Source organism: Melanotaenia boesemani, chromosome 13 (genome assembly GCF_017639745.1).
Source record: "Melanotaenia boesemani isolate fMelBoe1 chromosome 13, fMelBoe1.pri, whole genome shotgun sequence".
Lineage (NCBI taxonomy): Eukaryota > Metazoa > Chordata > Actinopteri > Atheriniformes > Melanotaeniidae > Melanotaenia > Melanotaenia boesemani.
The window spans coordinates 546,609-568,436 of record NC_055694.1 but is presented as its reverse complement, the minus strand read 5'-3'; the positions used below and the strand labels follow the sequence as shown (position 1 = coordinate 568,436).

The following is a 21,828-nucleotide window of genomic DNA, read 5'->3' as shown; positions in this document are numbered from 1 at the left end:
TAATAGTCTATATGTTTTTGATAATAGCTTTGGGGCATTGAGATTCATGAATTCTGCCACCCTAATAGGTAGCTGTAAGTTTAATTGATTAATGGTATATTTTTTACATATAATAGATTTAAGCTGGTGATATTCTAAAAATGTTTTGCTACTGATTCCATATTGTGAAGTGAGAATATTAAATGATAAGAAGTTTCCATTTTCTATTATATGTTCTAACTGTTTTATTCCTTTATTTTTCCATTGAGTAAAATTGATCAGCTTTTTGTTTTGCAGGATGTCAGGGTTGTTCCAGAGGGGTGTAAACTTACATGGAAAAAGTGAGGATTTGGTTATTTTTAGAAAATCCCACCAAGCCACTAAAGAGGAACTGATATTGATGCTTTTAAAACACTTATGTGTTTTGATGGTTGAGCTGATGAATGGCAGGTCAGAGATAAACACATCCTCACACAATGCTTGCTCTACATCTAACCATGATTCATCCAGACTGCTAGGTTTAAGCCATTTGGAGATATACTGCAGCTTGTTAGCTAACAAAACATGATTAAAGTCAGGTAGCTCCAATCCGCCTCTATCTTTAGTCTGTTGTAAAGTTTTTAGACTGATACGTGATGGCTTGTTTTTCCATAAAAATTTAGATATATGTGAGTCCAGTGACTTAAACCAACTGGAGGATGGTTTAGTGGGTATCATTGAAAACAGGTAGTTTACTTTAGATAGAACCATCATTTTAACTGTGGCAACCCTCCCCATGAGTGATATGGGTAAGCGCCTCCACCGTGAGAGATCATCCTCTATTGCTTTAAGTAGCTGGACATAATTTAGCTTTGTTAGTTCTGACAACCTGGGGAAAATGTTTATGCCTAGATATCTAATGTTTCCAGACTGTATTGTAGTATTGGGTATGTTTTGTAGGTCACAGTTGATGGGCATAATAATAGTCTTAGACCAGTTAATAGAGTAGTCAGATATTGATGAGAATGTGTTAATAAGTGTGATTGTCTGGGGGAGAGATGTCAGTGAGTTCTGGAGGAAAAGTAATACATCATCAGCATAAAGACTTATCTTGTGTTCTATATTTTTGGCATGGATTCCTTTAATCTCTTTATTTTGTCTTATGGCAGCAGCTAGGGGTTCAATAAAAATAACAAAGAGTGAAGGAGAAAGCGGGCAGCCCTGTCTGGTGCCTCTCTGCAAACAGAAGCTTGGAGAGGTTTGATCATTGGTCTTCACACATGCATTTGGGTTGTTATATAATATTTTTATCCAATCTATGAAAGATGACCCAAACCCAAATTTCTTTAACGTTCCAAATAAAAATTTCCAGTTTACTTGGTCAAACGCTTTTTCTGCGTCTAAAGAAATTACTGTGGATTCCAGGTTATGTAGAGTAGAATAATCTATGATGTTAATTAATCTACGCATGTTAGTAGAGGAATGTCTACCTTTAATAAAGCCTGTTTGGTCAGGATGTATTATTAGAGGGGTTATTTTTTCTATTCTTCTGGCCAAATTATTTTGAGATCTACATTTATTAATGAAACTGGACGGTAACTGGATGGAAGTGTCGGGTCTTTACCTGGTTTTAATAGTAGAGTAATATTGGCTAGGTCCATATTTGAAGGTATTTTTTTGTTTTTCCCTTATTTCTAATGTGATATTGTAGAAAGTGGGTGCCAGCGTTGTCTAGAAATCTTTGTAGAATTCTGCTGGGTAACCATCTGGACCTGGACCATCTGGACCTGGACCATCTGGACCTGGAGCTTTATTGTTGGGCATATGCTGGAGAGCTTCTTGGAGTTCGCTGACTGAAAGAGGGGAATCCAAGACCATTTTATCTTCATGTTTTAATTGTGGAAGATTGATGTTACTAAGAAATTTATCAGTATTGTCATCTGTTGTAGTTAGTTGTGATGTATATAATGTTTTATAGAATTCTTTGAAAGTGTTATTTATCTTGTCAGGGTCGTGGCTGATGTTTCCTTCTGGATCTCTGACAGAGGAGATGGTTGTTTTCTCCTTGTTTGTTTTTAACTGATTAGCCAGGAACCTTCCAGATTTGTTGCCATGCTCAAAGTTCTCCAAGCGAAGTCTTTTATCTATTATTTCATTAAGTTCAAGTTTAGCTTTCCTTATAGCATTTAGTATGTGTTCTTCTGGGGAGACATGGTAAGCTCCTCTAAGGATTTAATTCTGAGTTCTAACTCTGAAATTCTCAAAGTTTCCTTCTTTTTCTTATGAGAAGAGAAGGAAATTATTTTCCCTCTCATTACTGCTTTTCCTGCTTCCCAAAGAACACACGCTGAAGTTTCTGGCAAGTCGTTATTTTCTAGATATAAGGACCATTCTCTTTTAAAGTAGCTGATAAACTCAGGATCTTTAAGTAATGACGTATTAAATCTCCAGTTTCTAGTTGCTGGTTTATTGCTCTTACTTCTCAGAGTGAATGATACTGGTGCGTGATCACTAATGCTAATAGGATGGATTCTGATTTCTGACATGTCATTCATCAGCGAGCTGCTAGTTAAGAAATAATCTAATCTAGAATAGGAATGGTGGACTGAAGAGAAGAAGGTGTATTCTCTTAGTGTGGGATGGTGAGAGCGCCAAGCATCACAGAGACCAAAATCCTTCATGTTTTACAGTTTCTGAGGATTTCCAGACTCGATGAGCTCCTGTGGTACTTTGTTTGTCCAGTATAATGTTAAAATCACCTCCTATAATTAGTGTGTTATCTGAGTGACCATAGAGGCGAAGAGGGAGTGAAAGAAGGAGGATCATCTACATTTGGACCAGATATATTTACAATACATAACTTAACATTTTTAATAGATAATGTAATTATTATAAATCTGCCTTCTGGATCTATGATTGTATTATCTATGTCAAAGTTTAACCTTCTATTAATAAGAGTTGCTGCTCCTCTCTGCCTAGAATTATAACAAGCTGAATACACGTGTGGAAACTGGGTTGTTGAGAGAAGATCTATTGTTGAGTTTGATAAATGAGTCTCTTGGAGTAATATTATATCTGCTTTCATTTCTTAGAAACGATTAAAAATGTTTAACCTCTTTTCCCTTGTGCCAGCTCCACGCACATTCCAAGTGACAAATGTGAGTTCGTTCATGAACCAACCACAGAAATGAGGCTATATGTATATTACTGAAGCGTGTGTGCGTGCATCCCACTGCTTCTCCGCGTGCATGTGTATGTGCCCGCTGGTTGTGACAGAGATGTGTGTGCGCTTGTGCTGTTCTGTGTGTGTTCCTGTGAATCATGAAAAGTGCTGATGTGTATATAATATAATGACAAGTGTTACCGTTAACCGTTAAAGGGTCGGAGAGAAGAAGTGTAAAGAGTGAAAAGAGCGACAGTGCCAAAGGAAAAAAGTAATTTAAAAAACGCATCTGTGCTGAGAACAGTGTAGTGGAGACGGGCAGTGGATTTACTGTTAACTAAATGATCTTTTATGGCAGTTTTATGGATATAACATGATGTAGTGAGAAAAAAGGAAAATTAAAGCACATTCCAAGTCAGTAGAGCCACGGAGTGATGTCCGGGTCGCGGTACAGCTGTCCATTAATAAATCATTTATCCACCGCGATGACAGCGCGAGCGCCTTCAGCGATAAATTTCCTCCTGATGGGAAACAGGACTCTCCGTCGGTCCAGAATCTCTCTCGGATATTGGTCGTTTACTCCAAAGTTCCTTCCCTTCCTGTCTGTGTTTACCCGCTTCCTGTCTGTGTTTACCCGCTTCCTGTCTGTGTTTACCCGCTTCCTGTCTGTGTTTACCCGCTTCCTGTCTGTGTTTACCCGCTTCCTGTCTGTGTTAACCCGCTTCCTGTCTGTGTTTACCCGCTTCCTGTCTGTGTTTACCCGCTTCCTGTCTGTGTTAACCCGCTTCCTGTCTGTGTTAACCCGCTTCCTGTCTGTGTTTACCCGCTTCCTGTCTGTGTTCACCTTGTTTTGTTTGTGCAGGAAGGATTACCTTGACAAGATGAAGTCCACTCAGAAGATGACGCAGACTGAACTCCAGACTCTATCCAACAAATACGACTCCGTCTACCTCCATCCTGTAAGGACACACACATGGTCACTCAAGTAAAGAAGATCATATAGATATTATCTATGTAGGTAAAATCTAGATATTATTGTCGTAGATAAATTCTTTATCAAAAGGGCTGCTGATATTAAGAGTCTGCAGACAGAGGTCTTTTAATGATCCTTTATTTGGCCGACCGGGGGACACCCTCAAAGGACAAAAGACCCCGTACAATCATTCTCCCAAGCTTATATAGCCTGCCTGTCACTATTTTCAGACACACAGTACCCAGGTATGCAGCCTTGTAGGGCTGACTGGTTGACATCATTTTGATATCACGTTATAATGTCATCCTATTAATATTGTGCTGACCAGGGCAACTGCACCTGTTGTTTTTCAACTCTGATGTATTCAAACTTCCACATTTCCCCCTTTCAAATATTTCAGAGTAATCGGCCCTAAGACGATACTCTGAAACTTACAATAGGGAAACCTTTTTTTAAGCACACTTGTCCACACACGCAGGTCTCAAGCATAACATAGGAGCCAATCTGAACCTCCCGTACGAGGGCGAAAAAAACCCCGAAGGGAGAAAAAAATTCCCCCGTGCCCCCCCTGTTGGGCGAGCACCGGTAACTTTTTGATCTCACTTGACACTCAGGCACGGGTAGGCCAGCGAACCCCTGCAAGAGACCTTCTAAGTACTATGACAGAAAGTAACCATACACACACAACAAAGAAAGCACATTACAATCCGTTTTCACAAGGATAAGCTATTACAGAAGATTTTCAACTACAAAATTCACACGTGAATAACACAAGATAGAGTCCTTTTCCAGTCCGGAGGCAGACAGGAGCATTGGGTCACCAGCCTTCCGTTACAGGCTGCTGCCCCTTTTGTCCAACCGACTGTAGTTCTCTTGAGACGTCACAGGTCCAACTCAGTACGGACCAATTGGGCAGCCATGATGAAGGATGTCTGTTTCTTGAGACTCGTACTCCATGCTCTCCTCAGGGCGGGAACGATGCACATGCCAAACAAGAAAAGAAGGATCAGAACCAAAGCTGACCCAACTCCCACCTTTATCAATACATTTTTCCAGTCAGCCATTAACTGGTCCAACCAATCAAGGGACCAGTCGCTCTTCCCAGCATGCTCCCAAGAGTTGTACTTGTCTGGGATAACAACCGGAGGGGCTCCAGGCGCCTTTGAGCACCATATGCATTCCTCCGAAGTCATTTCCTTTACTGACAGCCAAGCCCAGCGATACCAAGTGTTGGCCATCGCTTCCTTCCATAAGTAATCTTCACTAGGTCTAAACCCTCGTACTTCCGGTTGCCCCTTTACATCCTCCCCCCCCTCTAATGTTTTATCATGATAACTATCTACCAAAGTATCTAACCCTAGAGGGGGAAGAGTGAATGACTCAACCACCCCACTGTCTGGTTGGCCATCAGCAACCACGGTGGGCTGCGGTTCAGGTGTAAAAGCAACTTTATTCACAACAGGGGTATTAACTGTGGTCTGGTAAGAACTTACAACCTTCCCAATCTCCAATAGACCTTCCAGTGTGTTCCAAGCAGCAGCCCATACCTGGTCAACCATTAAGGATGTTATACGTGCTAAGTGTTCATACCCCAGTCCTCCTGGTACTGACTGATGGTTACCTATTCCTGCCTGTGGGCGTGGAGTAATGATTGCTTCAAGACCAACCTTATCCGGCTCCAGGGCCGGAACCACAGCTAGAGGGGGAGTGGGCCCCTCCTTTACAAAGTGAACTCCCCATTGCTTGGCAGTAGCAGCTGTGGTAACATAAACACTTAAGTCTGAGCCCAGAGGTTCTAGCCTGGACCCCAAAACCTCACCTCCCTGAGCACCACTTTTATCATCCACCCCAGGATTCACTGGAATGTTATGGCCCTCTACATCTAGTTCCTTAATTGATCTTACTTTCCGCCTATGTTGTGCCAAAAGGGCAACATCTGTCTGAAATACTGAGTCACGGGTGGCGTGTAGATGTGTGCGGGTGCATGCCGGCAAGAGACCTGACTGATAATGACATTTGGCATGTGAGTCGTACTCCCCTTGGTCACTGAGGTCGCTCCCTCGTTGCGCAGTTGCCCCTCTGTTTCCTTGAGAAGGCCCTGGTGATGGGACGACGTGGTGACTGTTGCTTCGGGTCCGGATTGGTTGAATTGTCCCTGCCGAGATCCCTGTCTCGCCCAGAAGAAGAAACCAAAGGAATGTCAACCACAACATCATCGGGCGGGAACTCTGAATCTGCCCTGACAGGACTATCTTCGTCAGATGCATGCGAGGCGATACTTCCCCTTTTGGGGGACTGGTCATTTGAGAACGCTGTACAGTCCGACCAGTCCCCAGGGCCCGTTTTGCAGTTGTTGGTCGTAGGTGCCAACGAACAATGGTTCAGATGATGCCAAGCGACGCTCCCTTCGACCTGGACCGCAGTCGGTGTGGCACGGACCACCGTGTAAGGACCTCGGCGTCTAGGAGTGTTCCACTTTCTTCGAAACTCCTTAATGTACACCTTATCCCCGGGCACCACTGGACCAGATGTCACAGAGACTGGTTTTGGCTCGTTCGCTTTTTCCTGAAAATAAATCGCTTTATGGATAGCAGACAACTGTTTCATATAACTGTGCAGCTCCTTCTCCAACTGCTCCAGCGGGGGTCCTTTGAAAGGACCCCGAAACTGCGGACCCGGCATAGGGCGACCTGTTAACATTTCATGAGGAGACAAATGTGTGACCCGATGAGCTTGCATGCGGTAACTCATTAGGGCCAGCGGTAATGCGTCATGCCACCGCAACCCAGTACATGCACAAATCTTATTAATTTTTGCTTTAAGTGTGCCATTCACTCGTTCCACCCCTCCCTGGCTGGAGGGAGTGTAGATACTTCCATGGCGGACTTTGATTCCCAGCTGACGCAGGACGCCCTCGTAGACTTTATTGATAAATGCTGGTCCCGAGTCTGATGAAAGGATGGATGGTAGGCCAAACCTAGGGATCACCTCACGGACCAGGAACTTTATGACTGTTCCCGCCCCCATGTCCTTTGACGGAGTGGCCTCCACCCAACGACTGAAATGATCAAAAAACCACCAAAAGGTAGCGCTTACCGTGTACCGGGACCAACATGTCCACAAAATCTAAAATCAGATGACGAAACGGGCCTTCCGGGACAGGAATTCGCGCTGTGGGGGTGACAATACCTTTTTGAATGTTATTTTGCGAGCATATCTCGCACCGATTAAGCGCATCCGTTACCAGTGCCTGCAGGTACGGCGCCCAATAACCCTGTTGTTGTATTCGATGTATCACCTCATCTCGCCCACAGTGGTCTGGTTTGTGACACTCTGGAATTAAAAGAGACAAAAGTGAGATTGGAGCGACGATCAGGCCGGTATGTGACCGCCATAACCCTCGCCCATCTTTTGTAGCACCCCTTTTTTCCCACATGTTTTGTTCACTCGCGCTAGCACGCGCTTGCATTAATGTGATATCATCAGGTGTGACAGATGGTTCCAACTCCACAGCTGGGGCCAAGACGGCGACCTTGCAACCTGAAGCGTGCTTTGCAGCTTCGTCTGCCGCATTGTTTCCCATTGTGGTGATGGAGTTGTCTTTTCGATGAGCAGGACACTTGATAATGGCCAATCGATGTGGAAGCATCATGGCCGAGATCAACTTCATAATCTGTTTCCCATGCCGAACGGGTTTACCATCTGATTTTTGAAAGCCGCGCAGTTTCCAAACTGCTCCAAACAGGTGACAGACTCCGTGAGCGTATGCTGAATCTGTGTAAATATTAGCAGAGGAGTCTTTAGCAAGTTCACAAGCTGCAGTAAGTCCATACAATTCAGCTAATTGTGCAGAGCAAGGTTGTAAACATTTTTCAGCTTTTACTGTTACGAACGTCCCTTCCTTTTGTTGCACCACGGCGTAGCCTGCGTGAGGTCCCATGTGGTCTCGAAAGCATGACCCATCCACATAGTACGTGACCTGTGCGTCGTCCAACGGCTCAGATTCCAAGTCCGGTCTCAGTTTTGTGTACCTCGTGGTCTCAGTGACGCACTCGTGTGTATCACCTTCAAATTCAAAAGGTAACATATTAGCAGGATTTGTGGTCTCACATCTCTTAATTGTTACATCTGGATAGGTGAGCAATGGTAGATACTGAAGGCAACGTGCTGTTGTCAGAACAAGTTTGCTGTGATTGATCAACTCTGTGATTTTATGATGGGTGTAAATAACCACAGGATATGACTTAGTTATTGCAGACGCCTTTTCATACGCCATGTGAACAGCTGCGAGGCCCTGGTAGCAGGGGGGCCACCCTCGTGCTACGTCGTCCAACCTTGCACTGTAGTAAGCGATGGGTTGTTTCCTTCCACCAGCACATGAGTCTTGTGCCAATACAGCCGCTGCATACATGTTACATCTGTTTGAAACATAAAGATGAAAAGTTTTATCATAGTCTGGCATTTTCAGCGCTGGGGCATTTTGCAGTTCCTGCTTGAGCACATCAAAAGCCAACAGTGCCTCTGTGGTCCACTCCAAAGACTTCTTTAAAGTCTTGGCTTCAGAGGACTTCAGGAGTTCCCTAAGCGGCGCCGTCTTTACTGCGTAGTCCTCCAACCACTCCGCGCTGAATCCTGTGATACCTAAAAAAGGTCATTAGTTGCGCGCATGTCTGTGGACGCGGTGCTCGACTTATGCCTTTGAGGTGGTCAGGAGACAGGGCTATTGTTCCATGGGAGATTACTCTGCCAAGGAATTCCACCTGAGGCTGGCAGAATTGCAGTTTTGTCCGAGAAGCTTTGTGTCCACATTCTGCCAGTCTCTGCAGTACTTTGATCGAGTCGCGCTGACAATCTTCAATGGTGTCTGAACAAATCAATATATCGTCTACATACCGGATTAGGACGCCGCTCAAATCCAGCTCCTGTAGATCCTGACTCACCACACGATCAAACCACGCGGGGCTGCTTGTCAGTCCCTGGGGCATTCTGGCGTAGCTGTATTGTCGACCTCTAAAGGTAAACGAAAACAGATATCGTGACTCTTCTGCCAGAGGGATACTGAAAAATGCTGAACAAAGATCCACTACTGTAAAAAACTTAGCTTTAGTAGGGATGGCATTCAACAGTGTGTGAGGATTTGCGAAGTCTGCAGCGACATCTTCAAGAATGGCATTGATTGCCCTTAGATCATGGACCAGTCGGTACTTTGATTTATCTGCTTTTAGAACTGCAAGAATTGGGGTGTTACAAGGACTAGAAATCTCAATCAGCACTCCTACTTTTAAAAAACCATCAATTAAGATTCCAATCCCTTCTTCATCTGCGGGATTAAGTTTGTACTGTGGCCGCCAAGGTAAAACTGCACCTGGTTTTAATTTGACAGTAACTGGGCTGGCTGAAACTGCCAGTCCCACATCCGTCTCATGTCTGGACCACAGTTGGTCCGGAACCTGTGTTAAAATATCAGTTTCCAGATCACTGTTAAATCCAAGGGGGTTGGTTTTGCATGTCATCATTATGTTTTTCCCTGGTAGCACCACCATCTGAGGTGTTGCTTGTAATGACAGGTCACACCTAATTCTTAACATTGATCCATTCTCTGAAAGAGAGATTAATGGGTTCTCTGTACTGTTCCATGTTAAATGCTCTGCATTTCTTACCATCGGACCGAGGTCCCTTGAATGGTATCCTGGGTTTACCAACAGTGTAATGTGTGGTAAGGATTGAGTAACACAGTACCATTTATCAATAAAGGTGTTCCGGTTTACCTTTAATGCTGCACCCTGGCCTCCAATCAGGATATATGGAGCCTGTATTTTAACCATCACTCCATCCGTCTCCTTTTCCCACTTATCCTGAAAGGTTGAGCTGGCTGATGGATCAAAGAACATTGTACAGTGAGGAGGTAATTTTGGTGAAGAACCCTCCAGGGCCCAGGCCTCCATGCATGCCCTCCATTTCTCCAACTCCGAACCCAGAGGCCCCTCTATGTTCCCCAGCCAATAAACATTTGCTGGTTCTGCTTGGGCATTCATTTGTAAGTTTAATCCACAACTTTCCACATATATTCCCAAAGGTGAACATAAAATTTTGAGCCCAAGTTTACAAAGTGCATCTCTTCCTAACAGATTGACAGGAGTTTGGTCCGAGACCAAAATGGGTATTTTAATTTCATCATTACCTACTTTCATTTTTACGGGAGCAGTAATAGGAACCAATTGACTTTTTCCCGAGAATCCTACTGTCTTCACAAAGTTGTTTGACATGGGAAGGTTCTTGGCAAGGGATCCCTGTATGCATGAATGAGTCGCCCCCGTGTCAATCATCATTTGGACCTGTCGATCCTCAATTTGGACATTTATCATGGGGTCAGTGCGTGTATGCATAATCAATGGGTACGAACCTTTACCCGCAGGATCCTCGGGACCCCCCTAAAACTGAGAGGGTCTTGGTCGTGGGCCACCCAGGGGTCCACCTCCACCTCTTCTAGGGAAGCCTCCGTTTCTTCCAGGACCACCTGCTGGGAGGGGCATAAGCCGTGGGCACGCCCTTGCAAAATGTCCATACATGCCACAATACCAGCAGCGGTTGGATCCCTGCCACGCCCCAGACGAGGGAGTACCAAGCCTTGAGTATGAAGGACGGAACGGCTGGGGACCCCTAGCGGCCTGTGTTGACTCAGGAACTCCAGCAGTCCGTCCCGCAGCTAGATCTGTAAACACAACAGCTTGAACCTTTTCTTTCAGCTTGCCTTGCAAATCATTTAGTTGCATCTGTGCCAGCTTCCTTTGAATCTGGAGGTCCTGTTCAGAAGTCTTAGTTAGGTCTTTCCTGTATCGGGTTACTGCATGAACCACATGATCACGGAACTGTTGCGCTGGCATAGATGTTAGACCAACGACATCCTCCAAACGTCTGCTGACATCCTTTGGCATTGAATCGATGACTGCATTTCTGAAAAGAGTGAGCAAAATAGGATCATTTTCCACATCTTTCTGAGACTCTTGACGCCACCTTTTTAACTGTGTATCGATGTATGCTGCTGGGTTCTGGTCGTCCTTCAGAGGTTCCCCTTTTAAAGCATCAACATCAATTTTATTAGGGTACTGTTTGCGTATTCCTTGCCAAATCACCCCCTTATAGGCTGCTAATTCTGTTCCATCTGCCCTTTCACTCAAAATCCAGTCCAGTTCATTGTCTCTGAAAAACTGCTGCATTTTAGACAACCCCAAAACCTGAGCGAGGACAGCTTTGATGTCACCCAGTGAAAGAAATGTTCCAGCCGTGTTTGATTCCAAAGCCTTAATCCACTTGCCTCCTCCTGCGGATATTTGAGGGAGCTCTGAGACCAAACCTGTCAGGTCCCGAGCTGAAAAAGGATGATAATCAGCCCTTGTTCCCCTTATCAGAATTGGGAACTCCCCCCCCTTCAATCTGTCAGGAGGTCTGATGTTAGGTCTGTATCTTAAATCATATTCGTCTCTAGGGACCCCCGTGGACGTGCCGGGTTTCTGTAAGCATGCAGGCATGGAAACTCCGCCTCCTGAAGTCGCCCCCTCCACCTCCTCATTTAAGTCATCTATTTCCTGTTCCATCTCAACTATCTGGCTCCGTCCCAACTCACGTTGCAAATCTTGCTGACGTGGTCCTAAGTTCATCCAAAAGCTATCATCTGTCTTACCTTTCCGAGCCAGTTCGGTTCGATCCTGGTAACAGTTAATGATTCCAGACTGACGTCGCTGTGTACTACAGTATTTTGGAATGTCCAGATGGGGAGGAGTTTCCTGTTTTTCTCGAGGAGAATGTATAGAGGTTGAATGCCTTCCTACCTGGGCGTGTGCTTCCCCAGTGCCCTGTAAGGACGCACCCCGCTGTTTGAAGTTGGGTGGGTCTGGTTGGGGCAATGCATCAGTAGGAGGTCCCTTCTCCGCGAGCCCTGAAGCAGCAGATAACCTATTTTGGATATCACTTACATTTCCGGGTACGCCAGCATCAGTCAGTCCCCCTAGAAGGCTCTGCTGGTCATCAAGATTAAAGTCCCCATCAAATTTTATCGTTCCTGTTAAATTTGGAAAAAAGTTCGGCGTTAGTACAGTTTCCAGTTTCCCCTGGACTATCCGTGAAAGACACAATCGTTTTGACATTTCGTTTAATTGGCTTGCTAATTTTAAATAAGTTTAAAATTTCCAATTCAAGCTGTCGTTTCTTTTGTCGTTTCTTAGAATTATTTTCAGCTTTGTAATCTTCAATGCGATGTTGCATTAATTCACAAATCTGTGGGTCAAAGCTTCCTATAACAGGCCATGGATTTATCAAATTTTTAGTTCTTTTGCACCATTTTTCAGACATGTGTTGAATCTCTTTCATTCTATGGGGATGACGGATGCCAACAATAGCCTGTGGCGTGCTCATTGTTATCCTATTTAATCAACCCTGCTTTTAATACAATATGATAATCATGCAACTCAAACGAAAACCACTTGGGTGCGCCGCAGCTCCGTTTCCTGTTTCTAGGCGTCGGTCCAATGGGAGGAGTCGTGTTCTGTTGGAAGGAAACCAAAAGAGTTCAGCGGTCTCATTTTAACAGTTATAATAGTACAGATTACATCCTTGTAGCTGCACGAGAGAAGAGCACTATTTTATTTTGTCAGTGCTTGTCTCTATGCGCGTTAGCAAGTAGCTTAGTGTCAGATTTCACCAGACCACTATTTGTGAGTTGGGGAACGAGTCAATTTATGCACTGCAATACAGATTAATTTTTTCAACATGCAGCATGCAATATTACTGCAAACAGAGGCCTCTGTCTCATGCACAAACTTTCTTCCAACAGTTACTTGCAGCGCTGCTCCAATCTCCAGTTACACTCAGTCACGCATTCCTTTCCACATTTAGTCCATTCTTTGACACACAAGCTTACTCGGTGTCCAGTTTCGCTCAGACACACACTCACTCGGACAATTCATCCTCAGCTTTTTCCTCCTCTCAAAGGAGAGTTTAAAGCTTTCTTCTCTTATTTTTCTCACAGAATTCACAAGTTTACTTTCAGCGAGAGAGGTAAGGCAATCAAAGAATAGTCACACACTCAGTCAGTCACACATTTCTGTCCGGTGCATCACTCACTATCCGCTTCATACACACACTTCAACAGCTGAGCAAATCACCATTAGTCAGAGGAGAATAAAACCAGTCAAAACACAGTTTAAAACTTTTTCCTTATTTCCTCTCATAGAAGACATCAGTTTTTTCCGTTGGAGGGGTAAAGCAGTCAAAAGACAATTTTCAGCTCACTCAGACACCCATTCCTATCCGCTTCATACACACACTTTAACAGCTGAACAAATCATCATTAGTCAGAGAGGAATTAACAGTCAAGACCAGTTTAAAAGTCACCAGTTCGCTCCCAGTGAGCAGTCCAAAGAAGGAATATGTCAACAGTCAGTTTATAAAGCCTTTTTTCCTTCCTTTTTTCTACGTACGTTATTTAATGTTGCAACAAAGTTTTTCACAGCTGTACTGCGCTAAGCCCCTTTTACGCAGATTTCCCGGGTTAACAGAGCTTAAACCTTTCACTACTGGCTCTGTTTAATTTAGGATCAGATATTTGATCGATCTTTGCACCTTGCTTTCCTATGAACCTAGTCATAAGCTACTCAAACTCCTTAACTGGCTCCCTACAATACCAGCCTATGAGCTCGCAATATTGTGAGCCTTGCATTTAATTCTTTACTAAATTTGAACTCGAAATGGATCGATCGGTGCATTTTCATCACTTTCACTTTTACTTCACTTTCACTACTATTTTTGTTGCCAATTAACTTTTTTCACCACTATACTGACTCTTCTCTCAAAGCTCCAGGAGGTCTGCGTCCAGGCCACTCCCGAGCTATGATAGAGCCCTGAAATATTACACCTCCACGGAAGCTGACTCCCCTTCGGACCAGCCTAAAAGCTCGCAATCCTGTGAGTCCAGTGTAATTCTCTCCTTAAAACTGACCTTTCTCCCAGCTACCTCTGGTAAGGCCCTCATAAACTACTTTATTTGTGCGCACAAATTTATCTGTCTAGCAGAGTCACACAGCAGCTGTATAACTAAGTTCAACTTGTAGCCAGGACGGCCCCCCCGCCTCGACTCACTTCACCCAGAAGGATTTAAAATGGGGCTTACCTCCTTGAGCGGTGAGTCGAAACGGTCCAGGCGTCCGGCCCCAGCGGTTAACTGGCTGGCTCGCCAAATGTCGTAGATAAATTCTTTATCAAAAGGGCTGCTGATATTAAGAGTCTGCAGACAGAGGTCTTTAATGATCCTTTATTCGGCCGACCGGGGGACACCCTCAAAGGACAAAAGACCCCGTACAATCATTCTCCCAAGCTTATATAGCCTGCCTGTCACTATTTTCAGACACACAGTACCCAGGTATGCAGCCTTGTAGGGCTGACTGGTTGACATCATTTTGATATCACGTTATAATGTCATCCTATTAATATTGTGCTGACCAGGGCAACTGCACCTGTTGTTTTTCAACTCTGATGTATTCAAACTTCCACATTATCTATGTAGGTAAAATCTAGATATTATCTATGTAGGTAAAATCTAGATATTATCTATGTAGGTAAAATCTAGATATTATCTATGTAGGTAAAATCTAGATATTATCTATGTAGGTAAAATCTAGATATTATCTATGTAGATAAAATCTAGATATTATCTATGTAGGTAAAATCTAGATATTATCTATGTAGGTAAAATCTAGATATTATCTATGTAGGTAAAATCTAGATATTATCTATGTAGATAAAATCTAGATATTATCTATGTAGATAAAATCTAGATATTATCTATGTAGGTAAAATCTAGATATTATCTATGTAGGTAAAATCTAGATATTATCTGTGTAGGTAAAATCTAGATATTATCTATGTAGGTAAAATCTAGATATTATCTATGTAGGTAAAATCTAGATATTATCTATGTAGGTAAAATCTAGATATTATCTATGTAGATAAAATCTAGATATTATCTATGTAGGTAAAATCTAGATATTATCTATGTAGGTAAAATCTAGATATTATCTATGTAGGTAAAATCTAGATATTATCTATGTAGATAAAATCTAGATATTATCTATGTAGGTCAAATCTAGATATTATCTATGTAGGTAAAATCTAGATATTATCTATGTAGGTCAAATCTAGATATTATCTATGTAGGTAAAATCTAGATATTATCTATGTAGGTCAAATCTAGATATTATCTATGTAGGTAAAATCTAGATATTATCTATGTAGGTAAAATCTAGATATTATCTATGTAGGTAAAATCTAGATATTATCTATGTAGGTAAAATCTAGATATTATCTATGTAGGTAAAATCTAGATATTATCTGTGTAGGTAAAATCTACGGAACGGAGTCGGAACACACAGGCTAAAGCGTTTACCCATGAAAACCGTGTCCACTCAGGAGCCAGTACCACATTTTCGAACCCGATCCAGAACACGACTACGAAGCTTCTACACTGCTCCGTGTCTGACTTCCTGTGTGGCCGTATCTGAACCGCTGAGTTTGACGTGTTCTGGACGTGTATCAGATGCTTCTGAAGGTTCCCAGCAAAGTAGGACGGGTCGGGTGTTAGGGTTCCCCTCCCGGTTTCCACCCCCGTCGAGTCACAACCGTCACCGGCACACACCTGCCGGCTGACACCTGAGCAGAAAGGACATTTCACATTTTACCAACTGGTTCTTATTTTTATCACTTTTATCATATTTTTATAGGTTTTACTTTATTTATTCTTTTATAGGTTTTATTTTATTTATTCTTTTATAGGTTTTATTTTATTTATTCTTTTATAGGTTTTATTTTATTTATTCTTTTATAGGTTTTATTTTATTTATTCTTTTATAGGTTTTATTTTATTTATTCCTTTATAGGTTTTATTTTATTTATTCTTTTATAGGTTTTATTTTATTTATTCTTTTATAGGTTTTATTTTATTTATTCTTTTATAGGTTTTATTTTATTTATTCTTTTATAGGTTTTATGTTATTTATTCTTTTATAGGTTTTATGTTATTTATTCTTTTATAGGTTTTATTTATTTATTCTTTTATAGGTTTTATGTTATTTATTCTTTTATAGGTTTTATTTTATTTATTCTTTTATAGGTTTTATTTTATTTATTCTTTTATAGGTTTTATTTTATTTATTCCTTTATAGGTTTTATTTTATTTATTCCTTTATAGGTTTTATTTTATTTATTCTTTTATAGGTTTTATTTTATTTATTCTTTTATAGGTTTTATTTTATTTATTCTTTTATAGGTTTTATTTTATTTATTCTTTTATAGGTTTTATTTTATTTATTCTTTTATAGGTTTTATGTTATTTATTCTTTTATAGGTTTTATTTTATTTATTCTTTTATAGGTTTTATTTTATTTATTCTTTTATAGGTTTTATGTTATTTATTCTTTTATAGGTTTTATTTTATTTATTCTTTTATAGGTTTTATGTTATTTATTCTTTTATAGGTTTTATTTTATTTATTCCTTTATAGGTTTTATTTTATTTATTCCTTTATAGGTTTTATTTTATTTATTCTTTTATAGGTTTTATTTTATTTATTCTTTTATAGGTTTTATGTTATTTATTCTTTTATAGGTTTTATTTTATTTATTCTTTTATAGGTTTTATGTTATTTATTCTTTTATAGGTTTTATTTTATTTATTCCTTTATAGGTTTTATTTTATTTATTCTTTTATAGGTTTTATTTTATTTATTCTTTTATAGGTTTTATTTTATTTATTCCTTTATAGGTTTTATTTTATTTATTCCTTTATAGGTTTTATTTTATTTATTCTTTTATAGGTTTTATTTTATTTATTCTTTTATAGGTTTTATTTTATTTATTCTTTTATAGGTTTTATTTTATTTATTCTTTTATAGGTTTTATTTTATTTATTCTTTTATAGGTTTTATGTTATTTATTCTTTATAGGTTTTATTTTATTTATTCTTTTATAGGTTTTATTTTATTTATTCTTTTATAGGTTTTATTTTATTTATTCTTTTATAGGTTTTATTTTATTTATTCTTTTATAGGTTTTATGTTATTTATTCTTTTATAGGTTTTATTTTATTTATTCTTTTATAGGTTTTATTTTATATATTCTTTTATAGGTTTTATGTTATTTATTCTTTTATAGGTTTTATTTTATTTATTCTTTTATAGGTTTTATGTTATTTATTCTTTTATAGGTTTTATTTTATTTATTCTTTTATAGGTTTTATTTTATTTATTCTTTTATAGAATGAGAGAAAAGCAGCTACATGTAAAATGTGTATGTGTACTACTGAGAAAACATGATGTCAGAATAAACCTGAAGCCCAACTGTACAGGTGAACCTCTGAATGCACATTCAGCTGCTCGGTTTGGTAACAGGCTGTTTAACGAGACGATGAACCACAGAATGAAAGCAGGAACGGTTCAGGCTGAATGACAGCTGGTATCTGAACATCTTCGCAGTGAGGCCAGACCTCGCAGAGGAGGCGGGGTTAAGCCGGTACGCCAACACGTCACATGATTCCCTGGAAATCTTTCAACATTCACGACCTTTGTTCACCGACGCTTTAAAGTACACCTCTAACTAGGGATGCATGGTATTGGATTTTTGGTCGATGCCAGTTTAGTTTACCTGTCTAATATACCTAATTTACCTGCTCTCTACCTCACTGCTTAGAGACGAATGTGTGTGTGTGTGTGTGTGTGTGTGTGTGTGTGTGTGTGTGTGTGTGTGTGTGTGTGTGTCAGGACTCCTTCCAGGTTGGCGTGTCTGCGGTCGGTTCCGTCCTCCAGCTGGTCGATCAGGTCATGACGTCAGAACTCAGGAACGGGTTTGCTGTCATCAGGTAACCCTGCTTCTCATGATGCGTTCAGGTGATCAGTTGTCTGTGATCACCTGAACGCAGTGACATCTTCCCCCTCCTCCTCCTCCTCTCAGGCCTCCAGGTCATCACGCTCTGGCGAACGAGTCCAACGGTTTCTGTCTCTTCAACAACGTGGCCATCGCCGCCCGGTACGCTCAGACCAGACACGCTGTCAGCAGGTGAGTCTCACACGCTTCACTTCCTGTTTCCTCCCAGCCTGCAGCAGCGCTTCCTCCATGAAGAAAAGGAGTGTGTGATTGGCTCAGACAGGGATGACATCATGACCAAGGGCCTCATTTCTAAAGCTGCAAGAACCAGAAGCGATGTCATTAACCAAAAAATTTTTATCCTCTAAATGTCCACATCATGTGTGGTTCAACATATGGCTCATTGGCCTGGGTCCACTAACGGAGGCTTCATCTGCAGGATCTGCTCCGTTTCCATTGTTGGAAACGAGGCTTCCGGCAGCAAATGGAAGTACCGGACCGGCTCTACCTTCTGGTGTCTGCAGACAACTTTCTGAACCAGTCGTCCCAGCATGCAGCAGCCAGTAAAAGAACAGGTGGAAAGCAGCTCCAGTCCTTCATTCTAGACCCAGCAGAGCGGGACCAGGCTGGAGGCTGGAGGTCTAGAAGTGATGCTACACTGATGAAACACGTAGAGGAGTTTTTATTTCTCCACGAAGCTTTTTAGTGGCGTCCCAGTTTCCCTCCAGACCTGATCTCCAGCAGCTCCTTGTCCACCTGGTTAATAGCGGTGATGGTTCCCTCAGCACCTGCAGGACTTCCTCTGAGGACACGGCAGCTGCGCTGGTGGGTGGAGTCTCTGGCCTCACGTTCTCCTCCCCCACAGCAGCAGGCCTGCCCACCCAGCAGGAGCCCCGCCCACCCAGCAGGAGCGTCCCGGAACTAGAAAGAAATATTATTTACACTAAATAAACTGCTGCGAGTCTCAGGTTCATTTTCTAGATGAAAACAACGGAGGTGATCCTCCTCTCTGACGCGGCGTTGGCAGCATCTCCACCTGCTGCCCTCCTCCACCTTTCTGACCTGGTGATGACCACCATGGAAATGATGTGATGAATATGTATTACAGGCGTTCACCCGACCATTTATAGCCACCATGTGGGTGGGGCAAGGCGCTCCCTCACGTGCGCACACTTTAGAGTTGCTTTTGGTTTATAAAGGAAACAGGCGTGGGGCGTGCGTGTGCACGCTTTTGAAGTCCTGGAAGTTTTGTGTTTTCCAGCGTACGGCGTCTGTAGTCGGCTTCGCTACGCTCAGGTTTGGACATGAGGCCCCTGGACAGTGTGACAAACGTTATTTATAAAAACATTGGTAACAGCAGTGTGTGTGTTTCAGGGTGCTGATCGTGGACTGGGACGTTCATCATGGTCAGGCTATCCAGTACCTGTTCCAGGAGGATCCCAGGTGAAGCCCCGCCTCATTCCTTTCAGCTGTGTGCAGGACGTGGTACCATGTTCTGGTTCGGCTTGAGGAGTTTGGTCAAACTCCAGTCGGACTCCCAGCAGGACCTGGCTCAGATGCTGGACCAGTTCCAGCCTGAAACCCATTAATGTGTGCGCGCGCGTGTGTGTGTTGCAGTGTCCTGTATTTCAGCGTGCACAGGCACGAGCACGGATCCTTCTTGGCCCTCACCTGCCGGAGTCCGACACCCGGGTCCATCGGCATCGGACGAGCCAAAGGAAGGAACATGAACCTGCCCTGGAACAAGGTGAGTCCAGAACCAGTCCAGAACCAGACACAACCCATGAACATCTCCTTACCCGGTCTGGGTGCTTCCAGCTTCAGTTGAAGGCATGAAACAGCTGTAGAATCAGCTGTTCACACAGCATCATCTGACTGTGAACTGTGATAAAATACACAAACGTCAGAGCGTGGAGGATGACGTTGACCTGGAAACAGCTTTCTACTCTGACATGATGGAGGTCCGAGGATCGGATCGTTCCAAGGATTGTTCTGAGGATCGGATCGTTTCTGAGGAGCGTCTAAGGATCGGATCGTTCCGAGGATTGTTCTGAGGATCGGATCGTTCTGAGGATCGGTCTAAGGATCGGATCGTTCCGAGGATTGTTCTGAGGATCGGATCGTTCTGAGGATCGGTCTAAGGATCGGATCGTTCCGAGGATTGTTCTAATGATCGGTCAAAGGATCGGATCGTTCTGAGGATCGGTCTAAGGATCGGATCGTTCCAAGGATTTTTCTGAGGATCGGATCGTTCTGAGGATTGTTCTAATGATCGGTCTAAGGATCGGATCGTTCTGAGGATCGGTCTAAGGATCGGATCGTTCCGAGGATTGTTCTAATGATCGGTCAAAGGATCGGATCGTTCTGAGGATCGTTCCGAGGTTCGGATCGTTCAGAGAAAAGGAATCCCAGAGCTCACGAGGCCATTCCAGCTCAGAGGTGGGAAAACGTTCTAAAGAGATGGAAGCTACATCATCCTGATATATGAAATGGGTCAGGCACCAGCTCGCTACCTGTTCTTGCACAACCGCAATGTTCAGAAACCTTACAACAATGATTTATTCATAGATTGATCGATTTTAAGCCAACATGGATCTTCGTCATCACATTGTGATTTCAGATCACGGGCAGTCCTGGAACGACTGGGAGAAACCACGGACTGCGCTGGTAGAAAGAAATCGGTGTTCACAGAGCATAAGACGCATCCCACACAATAAATCCCAAAATATTATGTGATAAACTGGAGCGTTGTGGATGGGGGGCGGGGCTTCACACTGGATGAAAGGTATTTAAGCAACAGGCAACAATTTGTGAAAATTCGCAACTTCCAGTCATCATGCTTGGATCTTGATTGTGGCGCCCCCCAGGGGTCGGTACCGAGACCACAAATCTTTATTTTAACACATAAATGACACAGGTAGAGGCTCAGAACTAACGAGTTTGTTTAGTTTGCTGGTGACAACCAGAATATTCTGTGCAGGGTGAACTTGCTCATGGTTTTCTGTGTTGAAAGTTGTTTTCTTATCATTGGTCAGTTTGGTATGAATGGTGACGTCTGCAATAATCAGATCAAGAAAAGTCAGCGGTCTGTAATTCCTAAATGTTTCTCCAGTCTGGACGTAAACTCCCTCAGATCAAAGCTATGAGTCCCTCTTCAGGTTTGTATGGATCAGGTGAATGTAGGACTTCCTGCACATGGACCCGGTCTGCTGTTGTGTTTCAGACGGGATGACTGACGCTGATTACATCACTGCGTTCCAACACCTTCTTCTTCCGGTAGCGTACGAGGTACACACACACCACACACACACACATACAGTGTGAGGATGATGGTGATGATGATGATGAGGAGGAGGATGATGATGATAATGAGGAGGAGGATGATAAGGGTAATGATGAGGATGATGGTGGTGATGATGAGGATGAGGATGATGATAATGAGGACGATAACAGGGATGATGATGAGGATTATGATAATTAAGAGAAGGAGGATAATGATGATGAGGAGGATGATGATGATGGCGATGATAATGAGGATGATGGCGATGATGATGATAATAATGAGAACGATGATGAGGATTATGACAATTAAGAGGAGGATGATGATGATGGATGATGGCAATGATAAATGAGGATGATGGTGATGAGGATGATGACGAGGATGATAATGAGGATAACAAGGATGATGATGATTATGATAAAGACGATGATGATGAGGGCGATGATGATTATGATAATGAGGAGGAGGATGTGAGGATGGCAATGATAATGAGGATGATGGCGAGGATGATGATAATGAGGATGATGACAAGGAGGATGATAATTAG

At 42.4% G+C, this 21,828-nt stretch overlaps 2 protein-coding genes across 2 annotated transcripts in view; one reads left to right on the top strand and one right to left on the bottom strand.

Annotated features, from left to right (window-relative positions):
• Positions 1 to 21,828, top strand: part of hdac6 (histone deacetylase 6) — a 51,801-nt gene that overhangs the window by 8,428 nt on the left and 21,545 nt on the right. The window contains exons 7-10 of the mRNA XM_042002898.1: positions 3,984 to 4,080; positions 17,899 to 17,996; positions 18,089 to 18,193; positions 19,376 to 19,444. Coding sequence (XP_041858832.1) covers positions 3,984 to 4,080; positions 17,899 to 17,996; positions 18,089 to 18,193; positions 19,376 to 19,444 — 369 coding nt within the window. The remainder of the gene's footprint in view (positions 1 to 3,983; positions 4,081 to 17,898; positions 17,997 to 18,088; positions 18,194 to 19,375; positions 19,445 to 21,828) is intronic.
• On the bottom strand, positions 4,968 to 12,843 carry LOC121651039. The gene is made up of 2 exons (XM_042002895.1): positions 10,498 to 12,843; positions 4,968 to 6,659 (listed from the first exon to the last, which is right to left on the bottom strand). The coding sequence occupies exons 1-2, from the start codon at positions 10,657 to 10,659 to the stop codon at positions 6,138 to 6,140; spliced, it is 684 nt and encodes a 227-aa protein (XP_041858829.1). The 5' UTR covers positions 10,660 to 12,843; the 3' UTR covers positions 4,968 to 6,137.

What these genes read in the sequence shown, in the direction of transcription:
- LOC121651039 (XM_042002895.1), bottom strand. Translation starts at nt 10,659, where the DNA reads ATGGACATTTTGCAAGGGCGTGCCCACGGCTTATGCCCCTCCCAGCAG. An exon ending in CGAGGATCCTGCGGGTAAAG is followed by an intron (nt 6,660 to 10,497) that starts GTTCGTACCCAT and finishes ATTTATTTTCAG; the next exon opens with GAAAAAGCGAACGAGCCAAA.